Raw genomic sequence first — 21,131 nt, 5'->3', positions numbered from 1 at the left:
TGGAGGAGAAGGAGAGCTCATGGGATGCTTGCAGTCCATATATAATAACAATATAGCCATACAGAATAAGAACCATAAAGAATAATATGCCAGCCCTGCTCCTTTCCTTCCCCCCCCCCCAGAAAATCCAGTGCTTCTAAACACAACAATACAGCCTCTGTACTTGCCTTTAGGATGGAGTTATCCTATTATCCCTTGATCATCCTGTGCTGCATCTCCTGACCGGTGGCAAGGTGGAACAAAATGCAGAGTGAGAGACAGGGCTATTCTCTCATGCAGAGAGAACATCTGAGGGATCCCCAATATCCTACTCCCATGACTTGGCCAGGTCCTGACTCCCCTCTGCCCAAGAACCTGCCCAGAGGAAGGAAAAACACTGAATGGTGGGAGGTTTCAAATGACATTCCAAACTGTCCGAGAAACATCTAGGGCAGGAGCAGGGCAGGAGGAAGGTGGGATCTGGCCTCGGCAAGTGCTCAGCCCTCTGTCCCTCAAACTTATGTTCGAGTTTTAATCTTGATTACAGAAAAGGCACGGTGACTTCCATTGTTTGCATAGTTCATGGGTCAGTGGAAAGCTGAACACAGTGTGGAGGAAATGACAGCCACTTATTGAAACCACACAGGAAAAGTCTGACAATAAGCTTGGGACTAATCTCTTCAAATCCCAAAGATCCTACACTAGACACAGACACCCAACCCACAAGATCCACTCCTAACATTTGGATGGCCCTGTGTGCCAACGCCGCATTGTAAAAATCTTGCTTTGGGCCTTTACAGGTGTGCCCCTTTAAATTCTTGATCATATTGGTCTCTCCTGCCAAGCCCTCTTCCACTTCCAGCTAGAAGGTAGGTGCTAGGGGTGCTCAGCCAGTTACACCAGGAACAAAACCAGAGCAGCAGCTGGTTCTGCTAGAGTTTTACGGCCAAGTCCTCAACAGGCGGTAACTGTCCTAGCTCCATTGACTTCTATTTGCACCACGTGAGGATCAGGTTCTTGGGTTGTATCACTGCAGCATTTTCCTTCCTCCTTACTTCCCAGGAGAGGGCATGGAGTACAACTACTGATCAGGACTGGAGAAGCCAAAACCTTCCTGCTTATGGGAGAGGCGGGCGGAAACTTATTAGCTGGTTGACAGGGGCAGGGTGACTAAAGAACAGCAGCTCTCCTCCAGCAGCTAAACTGATCCTGCTGCTTTGGTACCCCTGGATGGTGCTATACAATGCAGGGCATCCATCTGCATCCTTTGTCTCTAAAAGCTACTCTGTTAAAGACTGATCAGCTGTGGATGGGTCATGGAACTGGGATGAGGCTCAACTGATTTCACATTTTATTTTCTCATTTTTTTCTGAGTGGGATAGTGCCCCAATGATAGAACCACCCCCATCCCTGGAACCTCGTAGAGGAGGGCAGTAGAGATTTAGGGCGCAGGGACTGTGTTTGTATGGTGCCTAGCACAATGGGATCCTGGGCCATGACCGGGGCTGCTAGGCACTATTGTTATACAAATAATAAATAATCGTGTCATGGGTAACCGCACATGGCAATCCAGGATAAGACACTGCAGCTCACCTTGGCTTAGAACCAAAAATGACAAGCGTCCAAATGTATGCAGTGGTGTTGTAGCCATGTTGGTCCCAGGATATTAGAGAGGCAAAGTGGGTGAGGTAATAGCTTTTATTGGACCAACTTCAGTTAGTGAGAGAGACAAACTTTCAAGCTTACACAGACTGGAAGAAGGGCTCTGGGTAAGCTTGCAGGCTCGTCTCTCTCACCAACAGAAGTTGGTCCAATAAAAGATATGACCTCACCCTCCTTGTCTCGCTAATCCCGCAAATGACACACACATGAGAGACAAGTGTACAGTACTGGCCGTGAACCGATTGTGCCTCAGGGCAACAGTCGCCAGCTGCCAGAGAAAACTGAGCACCTAATGAAATGGGCAAAAAATAAATACTTTGTGCTTGGAAATAAAACTGATATCTTGCTTTATTTATTTTTTTAATCACACTACAGCCGTGATCCAGTTCACATTAATGGGAGTTTTACCATTGATGTCAATGGAGGAAAGAGGGTTCAGAAGAAAATTTCAACTGGGGACAAAGAATGGGAAAGAGACTCTGCACTAAACAGCATCAGATCAGGGAGGGTCTCCTTGACTTTTAGGACTTAATGGCACTTTACCTTGAAAGTAAGAGAAGAGCCAAGCAATTGTGCTTCAGGTATCTGCAAATTATGGATATGTCAGAATCTGTCAGAGAGCCAATGGGAACTGGACATCCCTGTTTCCAGGGAAACTGAGTCAAGATCCAGAGATCTGAGCCTACTGGACTGAAAGGAGATGACACAGCAGAGGATTGCCAGTTTATTGGTTGTTTGGGGTTTGTGGAGGGTATCAGGGAGGGTTAGACCAAGCAGTTCAATTCAATGAGACTTTATTGGGATGACAAGATACACACGTGTTGCTAAAGTGTAAGACCCTTCAGGTGTCTGTCAGGGGCAGGTATGTCCCAGCCAGTATGGGGTCACACACTGTTTGAGGGTCCATTTGTTATTACTGTCCATACCTGATCTGGTGTCAGGATAGTAAGTGGTGCAGTGCCATTGCTCCCCTGTCTTTCAGGGCCAGGAACAATTTTTCCTCACTGCACTTTGCTGAGATGTCTTTTATAATTCCCCAAATTTGAGGAAATCTGTCTCTTGCAGTTGTATTTGAGACATTGGCGCAGAAAGCATCTCTCTGTCTCAGTACTGTTGCTTCTCTCTAGGGTTAGACTGTAGTGTAGACATACTCTGAGACTGTAAGGTCTTTCGGGTAGGGACTCTCTCTTTGTTAAATGTTTGTACAGTGCCAAGCACCCGGGGGGTCTAGGCGCTAATGCAATACAAATATTAGAGAAGTATAACAGTAACTTACTCAGACATGGTGCTCTTCTCTTTCCTTACATTGTTTTTGTATGCGGTATAGTTGTATTTATGTCTGCCCCAGGATATGAGAGAGATAAAGTGGGTGAGATAATACATTTTACTGGACCAACTTCTACTGGTTAGAGAGACAAGCTTTCGAGCCACACAGAGCTCTTCTTCAGGACTGGGAAAGGTACTCCAAGCATCACAGCCAAATGCAAGGGGGACAGATTGTTTAGCAAAAGTAGTTAGTCCATATTCAAAGGGGCCATTCAAGGTAGAGTGGCCCATTAACACCTCTGCAGTCACAGGACAAAAAGAGGCTGGTTAGTTCCTGGGTTACAGATTGTTGTAATAAACCATAAATCCACTGTCTCTGTTCAGTCCAGGATTTTTAGCCTCAAGCAGCATTATGAATTTAAGCCCCCAGGCTCATCTTTTGAAAGCTTTGTGCAGGTTTCCTTTGAGGATGAAGACAGATAGGTCAGACATAGAGCGATCACTTTGTGAAAAATGTTCACCCACAGGTGATGGGCTGTTTTTGTCTTTCATCATTTTTCTGTGTGAGTTCATTCAAGAGCACAGTGATTAGTTTCACCCAAAGTTATTGAGACATTTAGTGCACTGGATGAGGAACCCCACATGTTGTGATGGGCTTGTGTAGGATCCATGGATCTTGAGAAAGGTTTGTTGGGGGGGGTGTTGATCATTGTAGCAGTGGAGCTATGATTGCAGGCGTTGCCTCTGTTGTTCTGGCAGAGTCGGGTGGCACTTTAAGTTTGTGTGTCCTTGACTGGGGGAGCTTGCATCTGATGATAAGCTTGGAGAAGTCGGGGGGGTTGTTTGAAGGCCCGAAGTGGAGGTAGTGAGTTCAGGAATGATTTCTTTCAGAATGGGGACTCTATCAAATATGGGGTGGAGTTGTTTGATGATGCACTGTATGGGTTCCAGTGTGGGGTGGCAGGTGACAAGTAGGTGTTTAGGGTCCCAGGGGTGTTGTTTCTGTATTGAAGCAATGGTGCCTAGAGCAGCGTTTCTCAAACTGGGGTCTGCAAGGGTACTCCAGGGGGTCCCCGGGCACCACTGATCAACTCCTCCTCCTCCCTCCCACTGCCTCCTGGACGCCAGCTGTTCAGCGGTGTGCAGGAGGTGCTGGGAGGGAGGAGGAGGAGCAGGGACAAGGCACGCTCAGGGGAAGGGAAGAGAAGGGGCAGGACCTGGGCCTGAGCAGGGCAGCTTAGGCGTCTGCAAAAAATTTTTAAATCAAAATGGGGGTCCCGAGGTTGCTAAAGTTTGAGAACCGCTGGCCTAGAGGGTCTGGCTGAGCTCTGGATCCTGTTGTTTTTAGCATTGTACAAACACCCCCGAGACAGTCCCCGCCCCAGAGAACTTGGAATCTAAATAGACAAGATAGACAAAGGGTGGGAGAAAGGAATTCCTTTCTTCCCTTCCATGGCACCTTGGGCTGAAGCAAGACCCTCAAGAATTCGACGGTCCCGGGATGCTTTGTCGGTGTGCTCTGGAAGGGGTGGCCCTACAGGAGCCACAGCCACCGTGGCCCGCACCAGGGCAGGTGAGGCTGACACTGGCCCCTGGCCCTTGCAGGGGTGGCCCTTAGCCTCTTTCACCGCAGCCCAGCTGGGCAGCCCCGCCCAAGCCTCCCTCCTAGCCCCGCCCCTTCCCTAGGCTCCACCCTCTGTCACCCTCCTGCCGGATGTGCACTCTGATAGGCCCACGTATTGACACGCTCTCTACGAGGAGCCAATCCGCAGGAGCCACAGCGCACAGGCGAACAGGGGGCGGGGCGAGGGGCGGTGAGGCTATAAAAGGGGCCCGGCGGTCGTAGGTCACCGTTGGCGCGCGCGCCGTCTCCTCACAGCCGGTCGCCCGCGGAGGCCGAGCCCCAGCCCCGCGCGCCATGGAGCCCGGCCGCGACGCGGAGCCCTTCGACCTGCTCGTGCGGAGCCCCACGCAGCGGCACCCGGACCTGCGCCTCCGCGGGGAGCCCGGCTGGACCGTGCGGCAGCTCAAGGCCCGGCTGCGGCGCCTGCACCCCGAGGAGCCGGTGAGGAGGGGACCCCCCGCCCTGCCGCCACCTTTCCCCGCCGGGCACCCCCTCCCCCCCCGGGCAGGGCTGCGGCGGGGGGAGGGGGCGTCGTGCCCGCCTTCCTCACCCACGGGTGTGTGTGTGTGTGTGTGTGTGTGTGGGCGGGGGGAGTAGCTGGGATTCGTCTCGTCTGCGGGGCCGCCCCCCCCCCGGGGGCCCGCCAAGCCGGGAGGGTGAGTGGGGCCGTGCGACAGCGGGTCTCCTCAGTGCTGTGGCCCGCTCCGCTGCGGGCCTCCCTGGGGAGAGGGGTGTTTCCTCACCCGGCGGCGGCGGGGGGGTCCTGACCCAGCAGGGGGTTAGTTGGGGGGGCACCCTGAGTTCTGCGCTGCCTTCTGCTAGCCAAGGGCCCGGCTCTGGACGCAGCCGCACAGAAGGCAAAATCCCCCCCCCCACCTTGCGCCCCCCCCCTCCCCCACAACACCCTTTGGGGTCAGGACCCCTGCAGTTACCACACGGTGAAATGTACCATTTAAATAGCGGGAATCATGACCTTTGCGATTTTTAAACTCCCCTGACCTTGACCCACACGGACTGTGAGTTTGGTAGGGCCCTGACGATGAGAGCCCATGCTTGGGCCGCTTCCAGGCGTGGACGTGAGTGGTTGTGTTACAGCAGAGCTGTTGTCGTTTACATTGCACAATCTGCTTTGCCCTCCCTCTTAAAAAAAAAAAAATAAATAAATAAAGCATGCTAATTATGGCAGCCTTGGCTCTAAAAGGTTTCACTGTTTACCTTGCTGTCCACAAGAGGCAAAAATGTTCATGCCCTGTCGTGGCTTTGTTGGTACCAGGGTTTTAGCAGTACGAGCTGGGTGAAGTAAAACTTTCTGTATTGGACCGGCTTCTGTTGGTGGGGGAGACAAAGTCTCAAGCTTACACAGAGCTGAAGAACCTTCTTCAGGACCTGAAGAAGAGCTCTGTGTAAGCTTGAAACTAGTCTTCACCAGCAGAAGCGGGTCCAAAAAAGGATATTACATCACCCACTTTGTGTCTGTAAAAGTGTTCACAGGTTCAGGGAACTTCAGCATCTATTTGATGTCTCTTTAAAGTTTGATAATGGGATGCAAAAAAAGTGTGGTTCCCTCCCTCTTCTCCTCTCCTCTCTTCTTCTCTCTCCCCCCCCCCCCCCATTCCAGAACACCTGCTTCTGCATGGTTGGCTAGTTGCAAATGTTACAGTGCAATTCAAAATAGTTTGTAAATATGTTATGGAAATCGGTTGTAAATACAGAAGCGAAACTTGTTCAGTGTATGGGGAACCTGTTTGGGGCTTTTTGATTTATTTCTTCCTGTTCAGCTGCCATTTAATGTTGATGTGGCTTAGTAGCTTGTTGGATGCTGAAGTAGTATGTAATTGGAGTCTTAGTATTTTCCCCCCAATGGTAACAAAGTGTAAAAAACAAAACAAAACAAAAACAAACAAAAAAAAAAACGTTTTAAGTTAGTGTTCCAGGCAAGACAAGGGAATTAAACTGCTGCATTATTTTTGTCAAAAGAAACTTTGTCCATGAAATAACTACGAAACTGTTTTGCCTGTAAGCATTAGATTGATTGAGAGAAATCTTTTGGACTTAGCCTTAAAAACAAAAAAAACAAACAGCTGCTTGTTTCAGTGTGAAATAGTATTTAGATGTTGTTTTTACTATGTCAGATATTCTGGTTATGGGCACTATAGGAAACCCCAAAATAACTCTGTTCTATATGCTTCTTAAGACTAATCAAATAAGTTGACATAACAATTCGGTACAAATGTGAATTGACATGATGCAGGGGGGCAGTAGGCTCACAGTGGGGTTTCAAGCAGGGTGGCTTGATTTAAATAATCAGTTTTAATCTGCTGTCAATCAGCAAGCAGGAAACCTTGATTTTAAGTAATAGATTTTAATTGTGGTTTTGCACTCTAGTTACTCTACCAAAGAGAATCAACCTTTTTAGAAACCAACCTGTTGGTTTGTAACTAAATATAGCCTTTGCACTAAGTCTATTGTTCTTTTGCTGAGGATTTACTACATCTGTATTTAAGCAATTATATACGTATATGTATTTGGTAGGAAATGTTGAATGACGCTTTCCTTTTTTTTATCTTTTATTTTGACTAGATTGGATTTTTTTTTTAAACTTATGATTTGTGTCAAGCTCTACTTGGATGCGGAATCAAATTCAATTAAAATACACAAACAGTATTTAAAATTACTAAATTTTAATTGTGCGGAAACATACAAAAATTCAAATAGTTTTGCTTTTAAAACTGATTTTTATTAAACAAAGAAAGTGCTCTCTCTAGTTAGTGAATTTAACCTGATTAATTCTGTTGACTGTGTCCTTCAGGATTTTATAACTTGGATCTCATCTTCTCTCAACTAGTTTTTATTCATAGATTTGAAGAGGAAAACAAGTTTTCCTGCTTTTTCAACTCCCAATTGCTAACTTTGAATGAACTAGGTGAATAGACTGGAAATGAAGAATATATTCTCTCTGCACCTGTGGAAGAGGCTACTGCTGTCAAAAAGGTTTCAGAGTAGCAGCCATGTTAGTCTGTATTCGTAAAAAGAAAAGGAGGACTAGTGGCACCTTAGAGACTGACTAATGCTCAGATAAATTGGTTAGTCTCTAAGGTGCCACTAGTACTCCTTTTCTTTTTGCTGTCAAAAACTATTTTAGCACTTCAGTGGAGTCTAGTTCCAGATGTTTAGCTAGTGACTTCCATCTTTCAATACTTTGCTGCCAAGTGTTAAAGAAATTCAAACATGTACTGCTTAAGACAATTTTTTGTATTTTATTTAAATGATTTCAATAGATTATAAATTTAGGCCTTAACTTAGGTTTTAAATTTCAAATTTAATTTTAAATAGGTTTATTCTTTAGAACTAAACCTGCTTATTTAATTTGATTGAAAAAATCTGATTTGTTTAAATCCATTTTTATCCACCCTGCTTTCGAGTGCTAGATGATGGACAATCTGAGCAAATTCCATGCATGTTGTGGTGATGTGCTGCTATGGGAAATGCAGCTTTCTGCTTAATGTCCAGTGTCAGTGGAAGCCTAGAGGTCTTTATATGCTGCTTTGGGGTGTTAAAATGGTATCCATCAGCATTGGTTAGATACATTATTTATGTAGCAATCACGTAAGACTGGTTTTTAGTAGCTTTGAAGACTTAAATTTGGAAGCTGCAGTAGCACTCTTGCTTTGTAGGCTGGCAGAGCTGACCTTTTCCTGTAGGGCGGGGAACATGGGCTCTCCTGCTCTGGGGCAACTCCCAGTGACTGTGCTCCACCTGCAGGTGGATTTCTGTGTAAAGAGCTGCTCAGACTTACTGGGTGGGGGAGAATGCAAATTGTCACAAGATTACAAAGTGCCTGCTGTGCTGCTCAAGTTGGTCAATATCCCAAAGCTCTGCTTTAAGGAGTGTAGAGAGGTTCCTTTTTGCCAGGATTGTGGTGGGGACAGCAAATATTGGGGTTCTGGCCTACACTACAAATTAATCACTTCATATACCGGAGCAGCTGTTTTATCCTCGTTCTGTATACATTTGTCTAAATCTCTAGGGTATTACAAATTTTGCATACAGGTAATTGACTGAATTAATCTTTAATAGAGATGCACACAACTTCTGTTCGGTGGGGGAGGGGATGGGGGGAGTAGCATTTGTGATTTGTGTATTTGACAGCAGTGTTTGGCCTCTGGTGTTTATCAGTCAGCTTTTACTTACACAGCTCTTTTTGACATTTGACGGATTGGTAACCAGTATATTTTTGTCTCCTCTCAAAGCCTGAAGAGGACCAGAAGCTGATTTATTCTGGGAAGTTGCTGCTTGACCATCTTTATTTGAGAGATGTGCTGCCCAAGGTATGGTATTTACATGTTTGTGGTAGCTGCACTGCAGTATCAAGTGAGGTCAAATAAAGTTTTAATAGATGAAACAAAATGATTATAAGAGGTCTTGACTTTTATTTTAGCAGGAGACGTTTCATGCTCTTCATCTGGTATACCATTCAAAGAATCTGTCAAAAATGAAAGAAACCAATGCAAAGGTATGTAGTTTTTTCCTACATTAGGTATTGAAAGAATCAGCAAAAATCTGTGGAATGTGACCTCGTTTTTTAATTACTGTATGTTTGTAAAGGTTGATAATGTCAAAGCAGGGTGGCAAACCTCATGTGTCAAAAGTTCTGTCATTTTAAGTGTTGTGGCAGCATTGCTTCAGAGTTGTAATAGGGCTGGGGGAAGGAACACTTACACATTTGGAATAAGTATGGTAATCGCAGAGCAAGGATTGTTTAAGTTTGAGCTGATGGCACCTGAAGAGCTCTGTGGAGCTCGGAAGCTTATCTTTCACCAACAGAAGTTGGTTCAATAAAAGATATTACTTCACCCACTTTGTGTCTAACTTGTCAAACCTCAGTTTCTAATTGTTTGCATAAACTTGAGTTGACATTACTGCCGGAGGGGGGCGAAATGTTTAATCACATGTAATTTAGTCCCATTAAATAGCTAGTGACACCTCATATTGTAGACTCTTCAGCCAGTGATGGACACGGTGGCTGGGCTGTATGCAAAGGATGAAATTGTGCCTGTTCCCCCATGATTACTGACTCCAATCACACTAATGGTTATGCAGAGGGAGGGGGAAGTGATTACCATTTGAATAGGGAGTGTCCATCATACGAATTTTGCTGGGACTTACTGTGGCAACAAAACTTCAAAAGTATATGGAAGAGGAAATTGAAACTAAAAATGAGCATTAGAATTTCAATTTTATGTGTGTGAGTTCAGTACACAATACCATATGATCTCTCAATTTTTTTTTTCTTGAATGGAAGTTGGGTGATTAACTAATGCACAAGCTTCATATCTGAAGGCATAAATTTCCACCCTTCTTTAAATCAAAAGTGAACTGCATACAGTAGGTCCTAATTCTAGTTGGATATTTGTCACAACACAAGAGGCAGAGATCCTTGGGACTAGAAATGTTCAGGTATTGCATTTTGATTAAGGTGCATTGTCCTAGTTCTATAGAGCAGTTTGCAGAGCAGCCACCCACATGCTGCTAGGACTTAAGACCTCATTTCATAAACTCCAAAATTAGATACACATTTAAAAATAAATTCTCGTACTAGTACACGTATGAGAAGGACAGATGATCTTTGCTCTTAAAGGGGACCTGCAAAAGAATTAAGAAAAAAGAGAGCGAACATTTTTTGCTTTATGGTGTAGAAAAAAGGCCCAAGGAAGCTTTACTTTTTTTTATGCTTAGAGCTTGTCTAAACACACCAGTTATACCATTTTAACCATACCAGTATAGTTAGTGGTCCAATGATCTAGTATGGATGGATGCATTTATACTAGCATAAAAATGCTTGTACTGGTATAACTTATTCCTGTATGGGAATGGAATCGTTAAAGAAGAACAGCTTGTGTTTAGACAAGCACAAAGTTATCCCAGTTTAAGTTGGTGCAACTTCTTTGTGTAGACAAGTCTGAGTTTTCCGGTTATTGTTTTTATCCAGCACAGGATCTGAATTTCTAATCCAAAAAACCCATAAGCAAACAAAAATTTTAAAAAACCTACTCAGACCTTTATATATCATGAGATGGCTGGGGCAGGGGAAAAAATCACAAAACTAATTTTTCCTTTCCAGGTTACCTTTAAAGGAGTGTTAGAAACTGAATATGTATGGACGGACTGGTTATAACAATGGGCATTACAACAGTACAAATTAATAGTCCTAGCCATTGTCAAAGATCTGTACAAATGCACAGCAATTTGGTGAAACTTCAAGACCGTCCTCTTAGCTTTGGAATAAAAGACTTTTCTCCAATACTGTTATGAGTCAGCTCCAATATTAACTCTATTATTATTTAGATTGACGAAACCAATCAAGAGCCAAAGACTGTTTCAGGACCTGGTCAAGATCCTTCTGTAGTTTCTTCAAATGATGGCTTGAGACAAAGGGAGACTTCCTGCAACCAGCTTTCTACAGGGGAAGCCAGTACTAGGTAAATATGCCACACATGCCAATAGCTTTCTGAAAACGTTGACTGTTCATGTTCAACTGTCTGTTTTTTGGACAATCTAAGCTTTGAATACCAGCACCTCATGCCATACTTAGTGTTGTAAATGTCAGTGGAATATAAGCCATGTATATTACTCTTCTGGATAGTTAAGTGGACACTGAAGGGGTGAAAGGGATGTATGCCTCTCCAACCAGTGGGGAAGAGTTATCTTTACTGTTATATGTGGGAAAGTAGAATTGTTACATTTTCATGGAACTATGAATCCAGGAGCTTCTATGTTGATCCCTAAATTCTGATGCAGGTAGCCCCTACAATTAATTCTCCTTTGTTAGGAGATCAATATTTTTCTCCCAGGAATTGCTGTCTCCACTATTCTATTGAGCTTCTAAGAAGGCTAGATTGAGGGGGCTTGCTTTCCTCTGAGATCATAGTACTACTTTCTGGAACACTCCTTAAGCATTGCCATTCCGTTTGAATGGACCTGAACTGAACTTAAAAGCTGAATATCAGATCATTTAATCAGAAATATGGTACATGTGATCCAGTGGTAGTAAGACTGTCTTCGAGTCCCCCTCTGCTTTCACAACAGCATATTTTTCAGGATGAAATGTAGATTTTTGCAATCATGTTCTAATAAAAATGATTGCAGTATTTCAAGCCCAGATTTAAGTCAGGATATACTGAAAGTATATGGTATATGATGCTTTACCCACAATAAGATGCACAGCATCACAAAAGCTGTTTGCTTGTCTCTTTAATAGTACAAGTAGGGAAAGACCTGGGGAGGTGGGCATACCTGTTCTTTTGTAAACAAACATCCTGTGTTTTACCCTTTGAATAAGGGTTGAAGCTGCTCAGCCTCCCCATGGTGTGGCTCCTGGGTACTCTGCATATACCACTTACAACATACTACAGATGTCCTGGTTTCAACAGATTTATGCAAGACAGTACTACATGCAATAGTAAGTTTTCATTTTTGTTTCCTATTCTCCCTGAGAGCCTTGAAATGTTCTAACTATTTGCTAATGAGGGAATTTTTTCTTTCCCTCAGGTGTAATGTAGTTGAAAGGCAAGTTACTTAGCCTTTATGATTCAAATGTCTGATGTAAATATAAATGCTGTATGTGGCTCCTAAAATGTAATTAGGTTTAGTTTTACTTGCAACTTTTTGCCTAGATAAAGCTAAGTGCTGCAAAACTTGATACTGTTACCCAGCCTACTACCGGGTCTAAGTATTGAGGTTTTGAAATATTTCAACAGTGGAGTACTGAAATAAACCCTTTGTATTCCAACTTTACAAAGATGGTTGTTACCCCATTTTACAGAGGGTGAAACTGATCCACAAAGTTGAACTTGTCCCATCACGTGGCATGTCATTGGCATAAACAGGGCCGATTTCTGTCACTGTTCTAACCACGTGCTGCTTCCTAGTTGCACATGAATCTAAGATTAACAAGTTTTTATGTCTGCTTTATTATCCTTTGCAGAGCATGGCAAAGTCTTACTACTTTTATCTTCTTTTCAGCTTGGCTGCCGTTTCTGCTGATAGATCACCTACCCAAAGGTCACAAGAGATACCAGTGGCACCAGTTGCAGCTCCAGCCCCTCTTCCAGATGCATTTCCTGCACAAAACCTGCCCGGAAACCATAACGCCCCTCCTCAGCTTAATGCAGGAGCCAATCAGAATTTGCAAATGAATGCCCAGGGGGGTCCTCTCATGGAAGAGGAGGAGGAGATGAATCGAGATTGGTTGGACTGGCTTTATTCGGCAACCCTGTTCTTCGTTTTTGTCAACATTATCTACTTCTACTCCAGCCTGAGCAGGTTCCTCATGGTTATGGGCGGCACAGTTCTGATGTACCTGTAAGCATACATGTCTCATGAAGTAAACATTTCAGTGACTTGTCATTCAGGTGACTGCTCTTTGGAGCAGTTTGTCTGCACTGTGATAGTCTTTGTTGTAATCAAGTCTCTTACAGCTCATTTATGCATCAGTTGTACCAGTTTAACTATAGTCGTATAGTTAAAGCAATACAACCCCCTAGTGTGGATGCATTCATAGTAGTATAAAAGTGCTTATCCCATATGGGATAGGAAGGTGCTGTACTAAGATAGGACACCTTTATACTGGTATAACTGTAGCCACATGAGGGCTTATCAGTATCACTGTAAGAAATCGCATTCCTAGCCAAAATAATTGATAAGACCAGGTCTTAGATTGGCGTGTCAAAATGTATCCCAGGATCAGCAAATCTCTTACTGTAACTCTTAGCTCAACATTTTTTGGGCGAATTGTTTTAAGTCAAAGTTACAATAAAGCATTAACATACTACATCATACGTTAGCAGTTCAGGTTAATATTCAAAGAACATGGCTAAAGATCGTGTAGTCGTGTGCAACCATGTCTTTGGTAGGGGAATTGATCCCATACCTTTATATAAGATGTGGCTAAGCATTTTTTTACCATGGTTGACTGCTTCTAAACATGCAAAACTGATTGAATGCAGTGTAATCATTAGCCACTTTCTTGACTAGAAAAAATGTTACCAGTCAAACAGACCACTTTTGCTCTGAATGGGGTGGTAATTTGTAGTACTTCCCAATCTCTGCCCACTTGTGAAGCTGCTCATAATTTGTTGCACTGATCTTCAAATAATTGTCGTCCTCCTTTACATGCTTGAATCAGTTGTGACATTAGTGTAGACCTTTAAATTGCCACAAGTAGGCTTAAGAGTTAACACATTCAAACAGAAGCAGTCCACACTTCTCAGAGCTATTTTAGGCTGTCTGCAGACTCAGGAAGTCAGCATTGGATTACATCTGGTTAGTATTTTGAAGTTTATCTTCACAGCAATTAGGGTACAGCATTTTAAAAGTTTATATTTTTGGAGCACAAGATGCAGCCACTAGGGAGGGGAAGAGATTAGTTTTCCTAGTGGCCTGTTATGACTCCTGTTTGTAAGCCGCACAGGATGAGGGAGCAATGCCAGCATCACAGTTTTAGTTATCATGTTAGCACAGGGCAGATGTAGGGAAATCCAAGGTATGGTGGTACATGCTGCAGCATATGCTCTAGCCTGCTGGGGGCCTGATCAAGACCCCTTAGGCTATGATGCACCAGCCTGTTTAGAGCTGGATCCACTGCTACCTCTTGAATGCTATGCTGTGCCTTGCTGCCATAATGCTGGGTGGTAGGGATTGTGGCGGAGAAGGTTTTGGGAGCCTTCCTCCAGCACCTGAACAAATCAGAATTTATCCCAGGGTGTTGAACAAACTGTCTACTCTTGTGTGCATATTCAAGTGTTTGCTCGGCCTGAAGTGTAGCAAGGCAGGAGTAACATTTAGCTAACTGGTCTTAACAATGAGTTCTTGTCTTCCAGGCACCATGCTGGATGGTTTCCATTTAGACGACGGCCAGTTCACCCTCTTCCAAACAATGTTGTTCCCCAAGCTGTGATAAACCAGGACCAAAACAATAACTTACAGGTATTGGCTCAATATTTGACATACAACAGCAGGAAATCCTGGGAAAAGGTTTAGTTTCCATTTTCCAAACATTTGTATTAGTAAAGATGAATAGTATTCTCTACAAAATCTTCTGCTGGAAACTTCTTTTCCTGGTAAAATAATACCTAAACTAGCCTACTTTTCTCACTAAGTCATAGAGTTCAAGGCCAGAAGGACCACAGATCCTCTAGTCTGACTGCCTGTATTTTAGAGGCCACCAACACCGCCCAGCCCACTCGCATACTAAACCCAACTGAAATTAGACTAAAATATTAACAGCCTTCAGGAGACTAAATTCATTATGTGCCATAGGCAAAGAACAGGAGGGATCTGGTTAATTCCTGCTCTGTCTGGTTGCTGTTTCTAGTTGTTACCACTGTAATAGGTACTCTGATACTTTTGCTTTCATAGAAATCAAAGTATCTTTCCTGCTGTACGTTAGAAATGTATTTGGTTTTAAAACTTAACCCTGGCAATCACTGGTATTTGTAGTTGATGCATTTTGTTCCTGAAAATCCCTGCTTGGCCAAGGGCTACTGTGGCTGTTAGCAGTGTAACAGGCTCAACAATTTTCATATTTTGAGAAGAGGCAAATATTTGCAGTGCTTGTTTACACAACACTGCTGCAGCAGGTGTTAACAGTCCCACCGTAATCTGTCTCTGCTACAAGTGAACAGCTCTCATAATTGCAGATAATACTTGAATGTGTATGAATCTTAATCTGGTATGGGGGGTTATACACAATGTTTCTCTCTGTATATGCCGTTAATGGGACATGTTCAAGTTGGCATTTTCATTTGGTATTAGTACTCGGTGTGGAATTGTGCTCCTGGTGCTGACCGATTTACAACTAGAACATCAAAATATTCCGACTCAGCAGCTTGTTTTGGTGTATCAGATGCATCATTCCCACTTGTAAATGTCATAAAATAGTTTTATTTAGCACAGGACAGTATTGGCCCTGGTGACAATGGTGGGTGGCTTTACTGTGTTTTAGCTGTGTGGTCTCTTGAGCTGCAATTCTGGGACAATGGGTAATAAAGGAATGAAATACTGCAGTATAATCAGGGCTGTTAATGAGTTCTTTACGCTCTTCAGTTGAAAGGAATTAAAATAGCTTGTTTTAGAAAGGAATCTGGTTTTTAGACTTGTTAAAACAACTATCCCCACTTATAAGAGATACTTTATATTGGCAGGAGGAAAATGTAGGTGGCGAAGCTGAACCCGAGGCTGTTCCTGATGAAGGAAGAGCTTTACCAGAAAATCAGCAGGACAGTCCTTCATTTATGAACACAGCCTGGCTTTTCTTCAAGACTTTCTTTGCATCACTCCTGCCAGAAGGGCCTCCAGCTGTGGCCAACTAACCGATTTTGCTATCGATGTACTAGCCCATCTGTAACTCCAGCAGATTACTCTTATGTATACCTGACTAGTCTGGACACCAACTCCAAAGTTAAAATGACAAGTATCAGTGGGATTTCCCTATCTTATAGCAGCTAAGCAACCTCAAAGCTGCAAGAAGCCTTAAACCTTTACAGCATATAGACTAAAATGTACAGTGCTTTCCATGTCTTCGTTCCAAAGAACTTCAATGTGCTGTATAACAGGCATTAAACTAGAGGGCCTAGCATTGTACAGCAGTGCCCTAAATGCACAGACGTTAAGCAAGTGTGTCGGAGATGTAAGAGAAGCAGACTGCTTCTACCAATGCTATTTGATTCCTGTTGGAATGTTTCAAATGCTATTTAAATTACACTGAGTGTAGTATCTCATCTAAAACAAGGAACTGCTGTTAAGTATTGGCAGACTTTTCTAGGGAAGATTTACCCCTAAATTGCTTAAAGGAATGTAGTGATTAATCTTAAACGAAAATGAAGACAAATCATGTTTTCTCTGTAAATTTCCTATGGAGGACATGCTGTGTAATACAGTAAGTACCTACTTTGTCAGAAAATGAAAGATAACCAGAGCCTTTGATAAAAAAGTACACCAAATGGATCAGCTGAGTTACAGGGTGAATTTCAAGTTGTCAAATTCAGGTATTTTTAAAAACCATTTAAAGGTTCCTTTTCTTGCTTGTAAATCCCAAAGCTTCATTCATGTAGAATTTAGTTGTGCTGTGCATCTTGTAACCGCTTCCAGGATGCTCAGTTTAAGTAGCCTAGCGGTTCTGTATTCAATCCATGTAAGTTTCTGTACTGTTAGAAAGTCCAATGCCAAAATCACTTTTTTGCTGTCAACTTAAACTCAGAAGGGCCTGTTACCTTTGTCAGTTAGAACTTTCCGAATCCCAGAAGTTCATGACAAATGGCTACATTCCTTTTGAGATGTACAGAAAAGTGACTAGGCTTTTGCATCCCAGCAAGCACAAGACTGCTCCAGAACTGTCACTGTACTAATTTCTTCCTTCATGGTGTTCCCTTTAACTTCTAATATTTTCAAGGGCTTTGTTTTCGAAAACAATCAGTTGGGTGCAGACTTGACCACAATTATCAAATTGCCCTCTGCAAATGGATGGCTATGCACCTAACTTGCACTCTGCACACCCAGTCACTAATTGCATGTATAGGTGAACAGAGCCTTTGCACATTTTAAAACTAGATTTACTCCTCTGCAGCCTATAACTCTGTTTCCCAATGTGCCTTGGATAGCTTTTCTTTGAACAAACAAAAGAAGTTGAAGTTACAATGGTCATAAACAACTTGTAGCTGCTCCTAGTAGTTCTAGAGGCTTTCAGGAAGTTGGCCTGATGTACGAGGCTCCTTTGACATATGCATGGGTTTGCAATACATTGTTTTAGCTCAAGGATGATGTTTTATTGTGAAGTAAACATCTGGGGGGGGGGGGGGGGTTGTGTTTTTTTTTTTTTTTTTTCCTGGGATGTGGGATTAACATCTCTTGTCAGTAATGCTATTTGTAGATGGCAAAACTGCATGATAAAGCTTTAAAGTAAATATCTTGTCATGCTAATGTGCATGAATTTGTTCTGTACAGCTGACCATGTAATTCCTTAATCTGAAATTCTTAATCCTGTTCTTTGCACATATTACACCTACCCATTAAACAGGGTTTAATGTTTGTCAGTGTTTTATCTATTGCAGTTAAGCTTTTTTTTTCATTCCTTATCATAACAAATTAGCTTTAGATAAATCCGTCACCACTGCATAAGAGTTCCTGTTTCAGAAGCTTGCAACCTCAGTGGGAAGCTGTCACTCCTATAAATCTGCTGAGGTGGCAGTGAAGAGGAAGGTTAAGTAAAGTAATACAGCCTTTAACAAATCTTTATAAAGCATGATCATCTGTATCCCTGAGAGCAGTGAGAAATCTTCATGTTTATTGTTCCAATGTAATGTGCCTGAAAGCCTCCACCAGCCTTGTTTTTCATATGTATATAATATTACAGTAGGGCAGAGGCCCCATTAGTAGACATGATTATGCTTGGAAAGGCTACTCTTGTTGGCAAATGTTGATTTCGCCAAACACAAATTGCTGAAAGAATCTTTCCATTGATAACTGAACCTTTCAGATGGGCACAGTAAGTTAAAGCCATGTTTTTCTTAGTTTCACCTTTATGTGCATAAAACATCGTTACATTTCTCTTAAAACAGCTGCTTCTGCTGTTACTAGAGCTGGTGCTCCAGTAATTGTACTGTATTCATTACTCTGAAAGTTGAGGAAGAATCAGCCTTAGGCATCCCAAATTGATTTGATCAAATTGTCTGCCCCATCCACCTCATAATTTCCTGCAACTGCAACCATTTAAAGTGATAAAAACTATCTTATGGAATTATAATAAAATCAAAATTTGCCAAGCCTATGCAAAATTGAACTGAAGTGTATCAGATGACAGCCCCTGTCCTGAAGAGTACATCTAAGGAGCCAACTCATTGATAAAGCAGGGGAAGAGGATGTAGTTAAATGTATAAGTTAATTAACCTGCTGTATTAGTGTCAATTTTTCCCATCCATCAGACCCTCATGGATTGATTTTCCTATTAGGATTATCACGGGTGGTTTTGAAGGAAAAAGAGGGTGTGGGCCAGGATGATGAGGTCTGGGAAGACAGCCCATATGTAGGGTAGTGTGCCAGGAGCCTTGTAAAAGATGTTGAGAGAGGCTGATAAATGGGTGGGGTGGAGGAGCAGGATAAGGATGCAAGACAGGTCTGGAGGGGCTGAGTTGTGAAGGTCCTAGAAGCTTGATGGGGTGGAAGTGGGGGAGCTGGGGTGGGATAGAACAGAGGGATAAAGTTGTGGGGGAGGCTTATATGATTAGAACTGCGGGGTGGGGGGGAAGGGTAGTCCAGAGGTTACTGAGCAGACAGAAGATGAGGGTCTGAAGGGAGCTTTGGCAGCAGAAAAATGGATTGATTTCTCATAACATTCTGGAGGAAGATGCAGAAGGATGTGGAAACTGCCTGGCTGAGGGAGGAGAAGTTGAAGATGAGCCCTAGGTTTATGGGCAAAGAACTTTTATACATAATTTAGGCTTTACTGGTTGGTCCAACAACAAGCTGTTCAATTATAACTTCTCGCTTTATCCGCTGTTTGCATCACCAACCGTATTTCAACAACTGAAACAAACAGCAGCTCGGGGCTGTAGCTTTTCAACCAGCAGCCTGGACGCAGGCTAAGGTGATAGAAAACAATAGATCTCTGAAAGAACAAAAGTTGTAAATAGGGGGATTGGTCACAAGGTGGCAGAGTGAGTGAAGAAATGACAACTGCTTTCCATGGCGCTCTGTCCCTTCCTAGCTTCTGGCTACTTTGCCTGCACGGTGAACAGATCTTTGTCCCTGTTGGGAAACCAGGGCAGGGAGATCCTAAGTTCTGGGTTCTAAAATGATTTCAAGCTTTTGTCTTTCCAGCTATTTTAACGTGACAGTGCATTAACTTAGTGAGTGTGTAAAACTGCAATCAAAATACTGGTGCTAGCCTGGGATGCTCCCCATGGCACAGGAAAGAGGAATTTAAAACCAGACTGACTGCTGCTCAAGCCCAATAACTGCTAATAGGTAACTGCTGCGGGTCATCATGGAAACATTTCCTCTTCACTCCCACTACTGGTAACGTTTTGTCCCTACCCTGGGGTTGTGGGGGAAGAGCCTCATGGGAGCTCAGACACTTTTCTCCAGCTGAGGATCTGTCCTGCTTCCTTCAGGTATAAATGATAGGGGATTATCTAGGCCCAGTGTGGTTTAATTTTTACCAGATGCCAATCCCCTTTAGGGAAAAGCCATGATCAGTTTATGAACAGGTACTAGAATTTTCAGTTAGGGACATAACAGTGAGCTCCTCTTCCCCTTGAACTTATTAAGACATTGCTAATGTGCTCATCCCTGGAATATCTAGAGTTGCCTACTGGGATTTTATACCTATAAGTAGCAGAGAACAGCTCTACCCTGAAACGCAATTGCATAAAATGACATAATCCGATCCACCGAGTGCATGTATCAGAGACAAAAATATGTTTCTATTGCTTTTTAATCTCTTTAGCCCAGAAGAAACACCTGCTCAAAGAGAGGCAGGTGGATTCTATTCCTTACTGTGCCTCATCAACATGATTGGTTGGAACTGAGCAAACCATTTCACCTGTACAAACCTATTGATGGCACTAGGACTGCAAAGGTGTCACTGAGCATAATTTGGCCTTTCTTACCGGTGTGTAAAAGAACAAAGCCCAGGCTGGCTCTCAGGTGAGGTTTGCAGGAGTACTAGTCAGCAATGGATTTTCCCTGGTAGTGAGAACATGGGACATGATCTGGGAGATGATAACCATGGGATTTTATGGTGCTGTTTGTACAGAGGCATGTTGTCAAACAGAGCTGCCCTCTAAAGTTGAATCTGAAAAACTCTTTTAGAGTGAACTACTTCATTTTCCGGGTGTCTCACTCAGCAGGGTGAAAAACCAGGTGGTCTGAACCTGTATGTGTAAGGAATCTGGGATTTTTTTAACCTGATGTTTAGTTGACTGACCACTTCTTCCTGCTGTGTTTTGCCCCCTCTATGAACCAGGCTGTCCCTGCGGAGCTCAAGACAGAGAATGTGTTTGTTTGGCCAGGGGGGTGTTACTAAAATTTGATGATTCTCTAAGTCATTTACCTTTGGTTAAACCTGAAGAGAGTTGGATGCTTGAATGCTCCTGCCTCTGTTGAAGAATTCAAGCATGGATTTAAGATATTGAGCAGTGTTAGCCCCAAGGATTCATAAATCCTGGGTCAGACCTCCCAAAATCACGAGACTTGCTTGGGAATCATGAGAGTTAATAAACGTTGAACTCTTTTCATGGGAGAGTCTAATATAATACCAGGCCTCCCAGACCTAGGGCTTTAAGGAAAGCACCAAAGCAATGAGACTTGGGATAAAATCATAAATTGGCTGCACTGGATATTTGGCCAGTAAATTCCTCAGCCTAGCTGGAGTCCCCTCTGAGTTTCACAAGGCCACGCCCTGTTCGAGTGCTGAATATTTGACAGAAGCCAAAATGGCCAGGATTTGCCCTGCAGCTATGAGCCCAGCTCTCATCTATGACTTCCAAGAGTGGAATGGGGGTGAAAACCTGAATGGGAGCATAGCCTGGGGTAAGTGGTTATATGT

At 43.2% G+C, this 21,131-nt stretch overlaps 1 protein-coding gene across 2 annotated transcripts; it reads left to right on the top strand.

The window, feature by feature from the left end:
- Positions 1-4,825: 4,825 nt before the first annotated feature.
- HERPUD1 (homocysteine inducible ER protein with ubiquitin like domain 1) lies at positions 4,826-17,373 on the top strand. 2 transcript variants are annotated; one of them, XM_074968529.1, is made up of 8 exons: positions 4,826-4,972; positions 8,782-8,859; positions 8,973-9,044; positions 10,877-11,010; positions 11,871-11,990; positions 12,554-12,892; positions 14,410-14,515; positions 15,733-17,373. In XM_074968529.1, the coding sequence occupies exons 1-8, from the start codon at positions 4,826-4,828 to the stop codon at positions 15,898-15,900; spliced, it is 1,164 nt and encodes a 387-aa protein (XP_074824630.1). In that variant the 3' UTR covers positions 15,901-17,373. The 2 variants fall into 2 exon arrangements, with proteins under 2 accessions (XP_074824630.1, XP_074824629.1); XM_074968528.1 differs by having other exon boundaries at positions 8,970-9,044.
- The last annotated feature ends 3,758 nt before the right edge of the window (positions 17,374-21,131 follow it).

The sequence above is a fragment of the Natator depressus genome, chromosome 12 (assembly GCF_965152275.1).
Source record: "Natator depressus isolate rNatDep1 chromosome 12, rNatDep2.hap1, whole genome shotgun sequence".
In the NCBI taxonomy this organism is placed as follows: Eukaryota; Metazoa; Chordata; order Testudines; family Cheloniidae; genus Natator; species Natator depressus.
The sequence above is the reverse complement of the archived record's forward strand: the minus strand, read 5'-3'. Positions and strand labels throughout refer to the sequence as shown.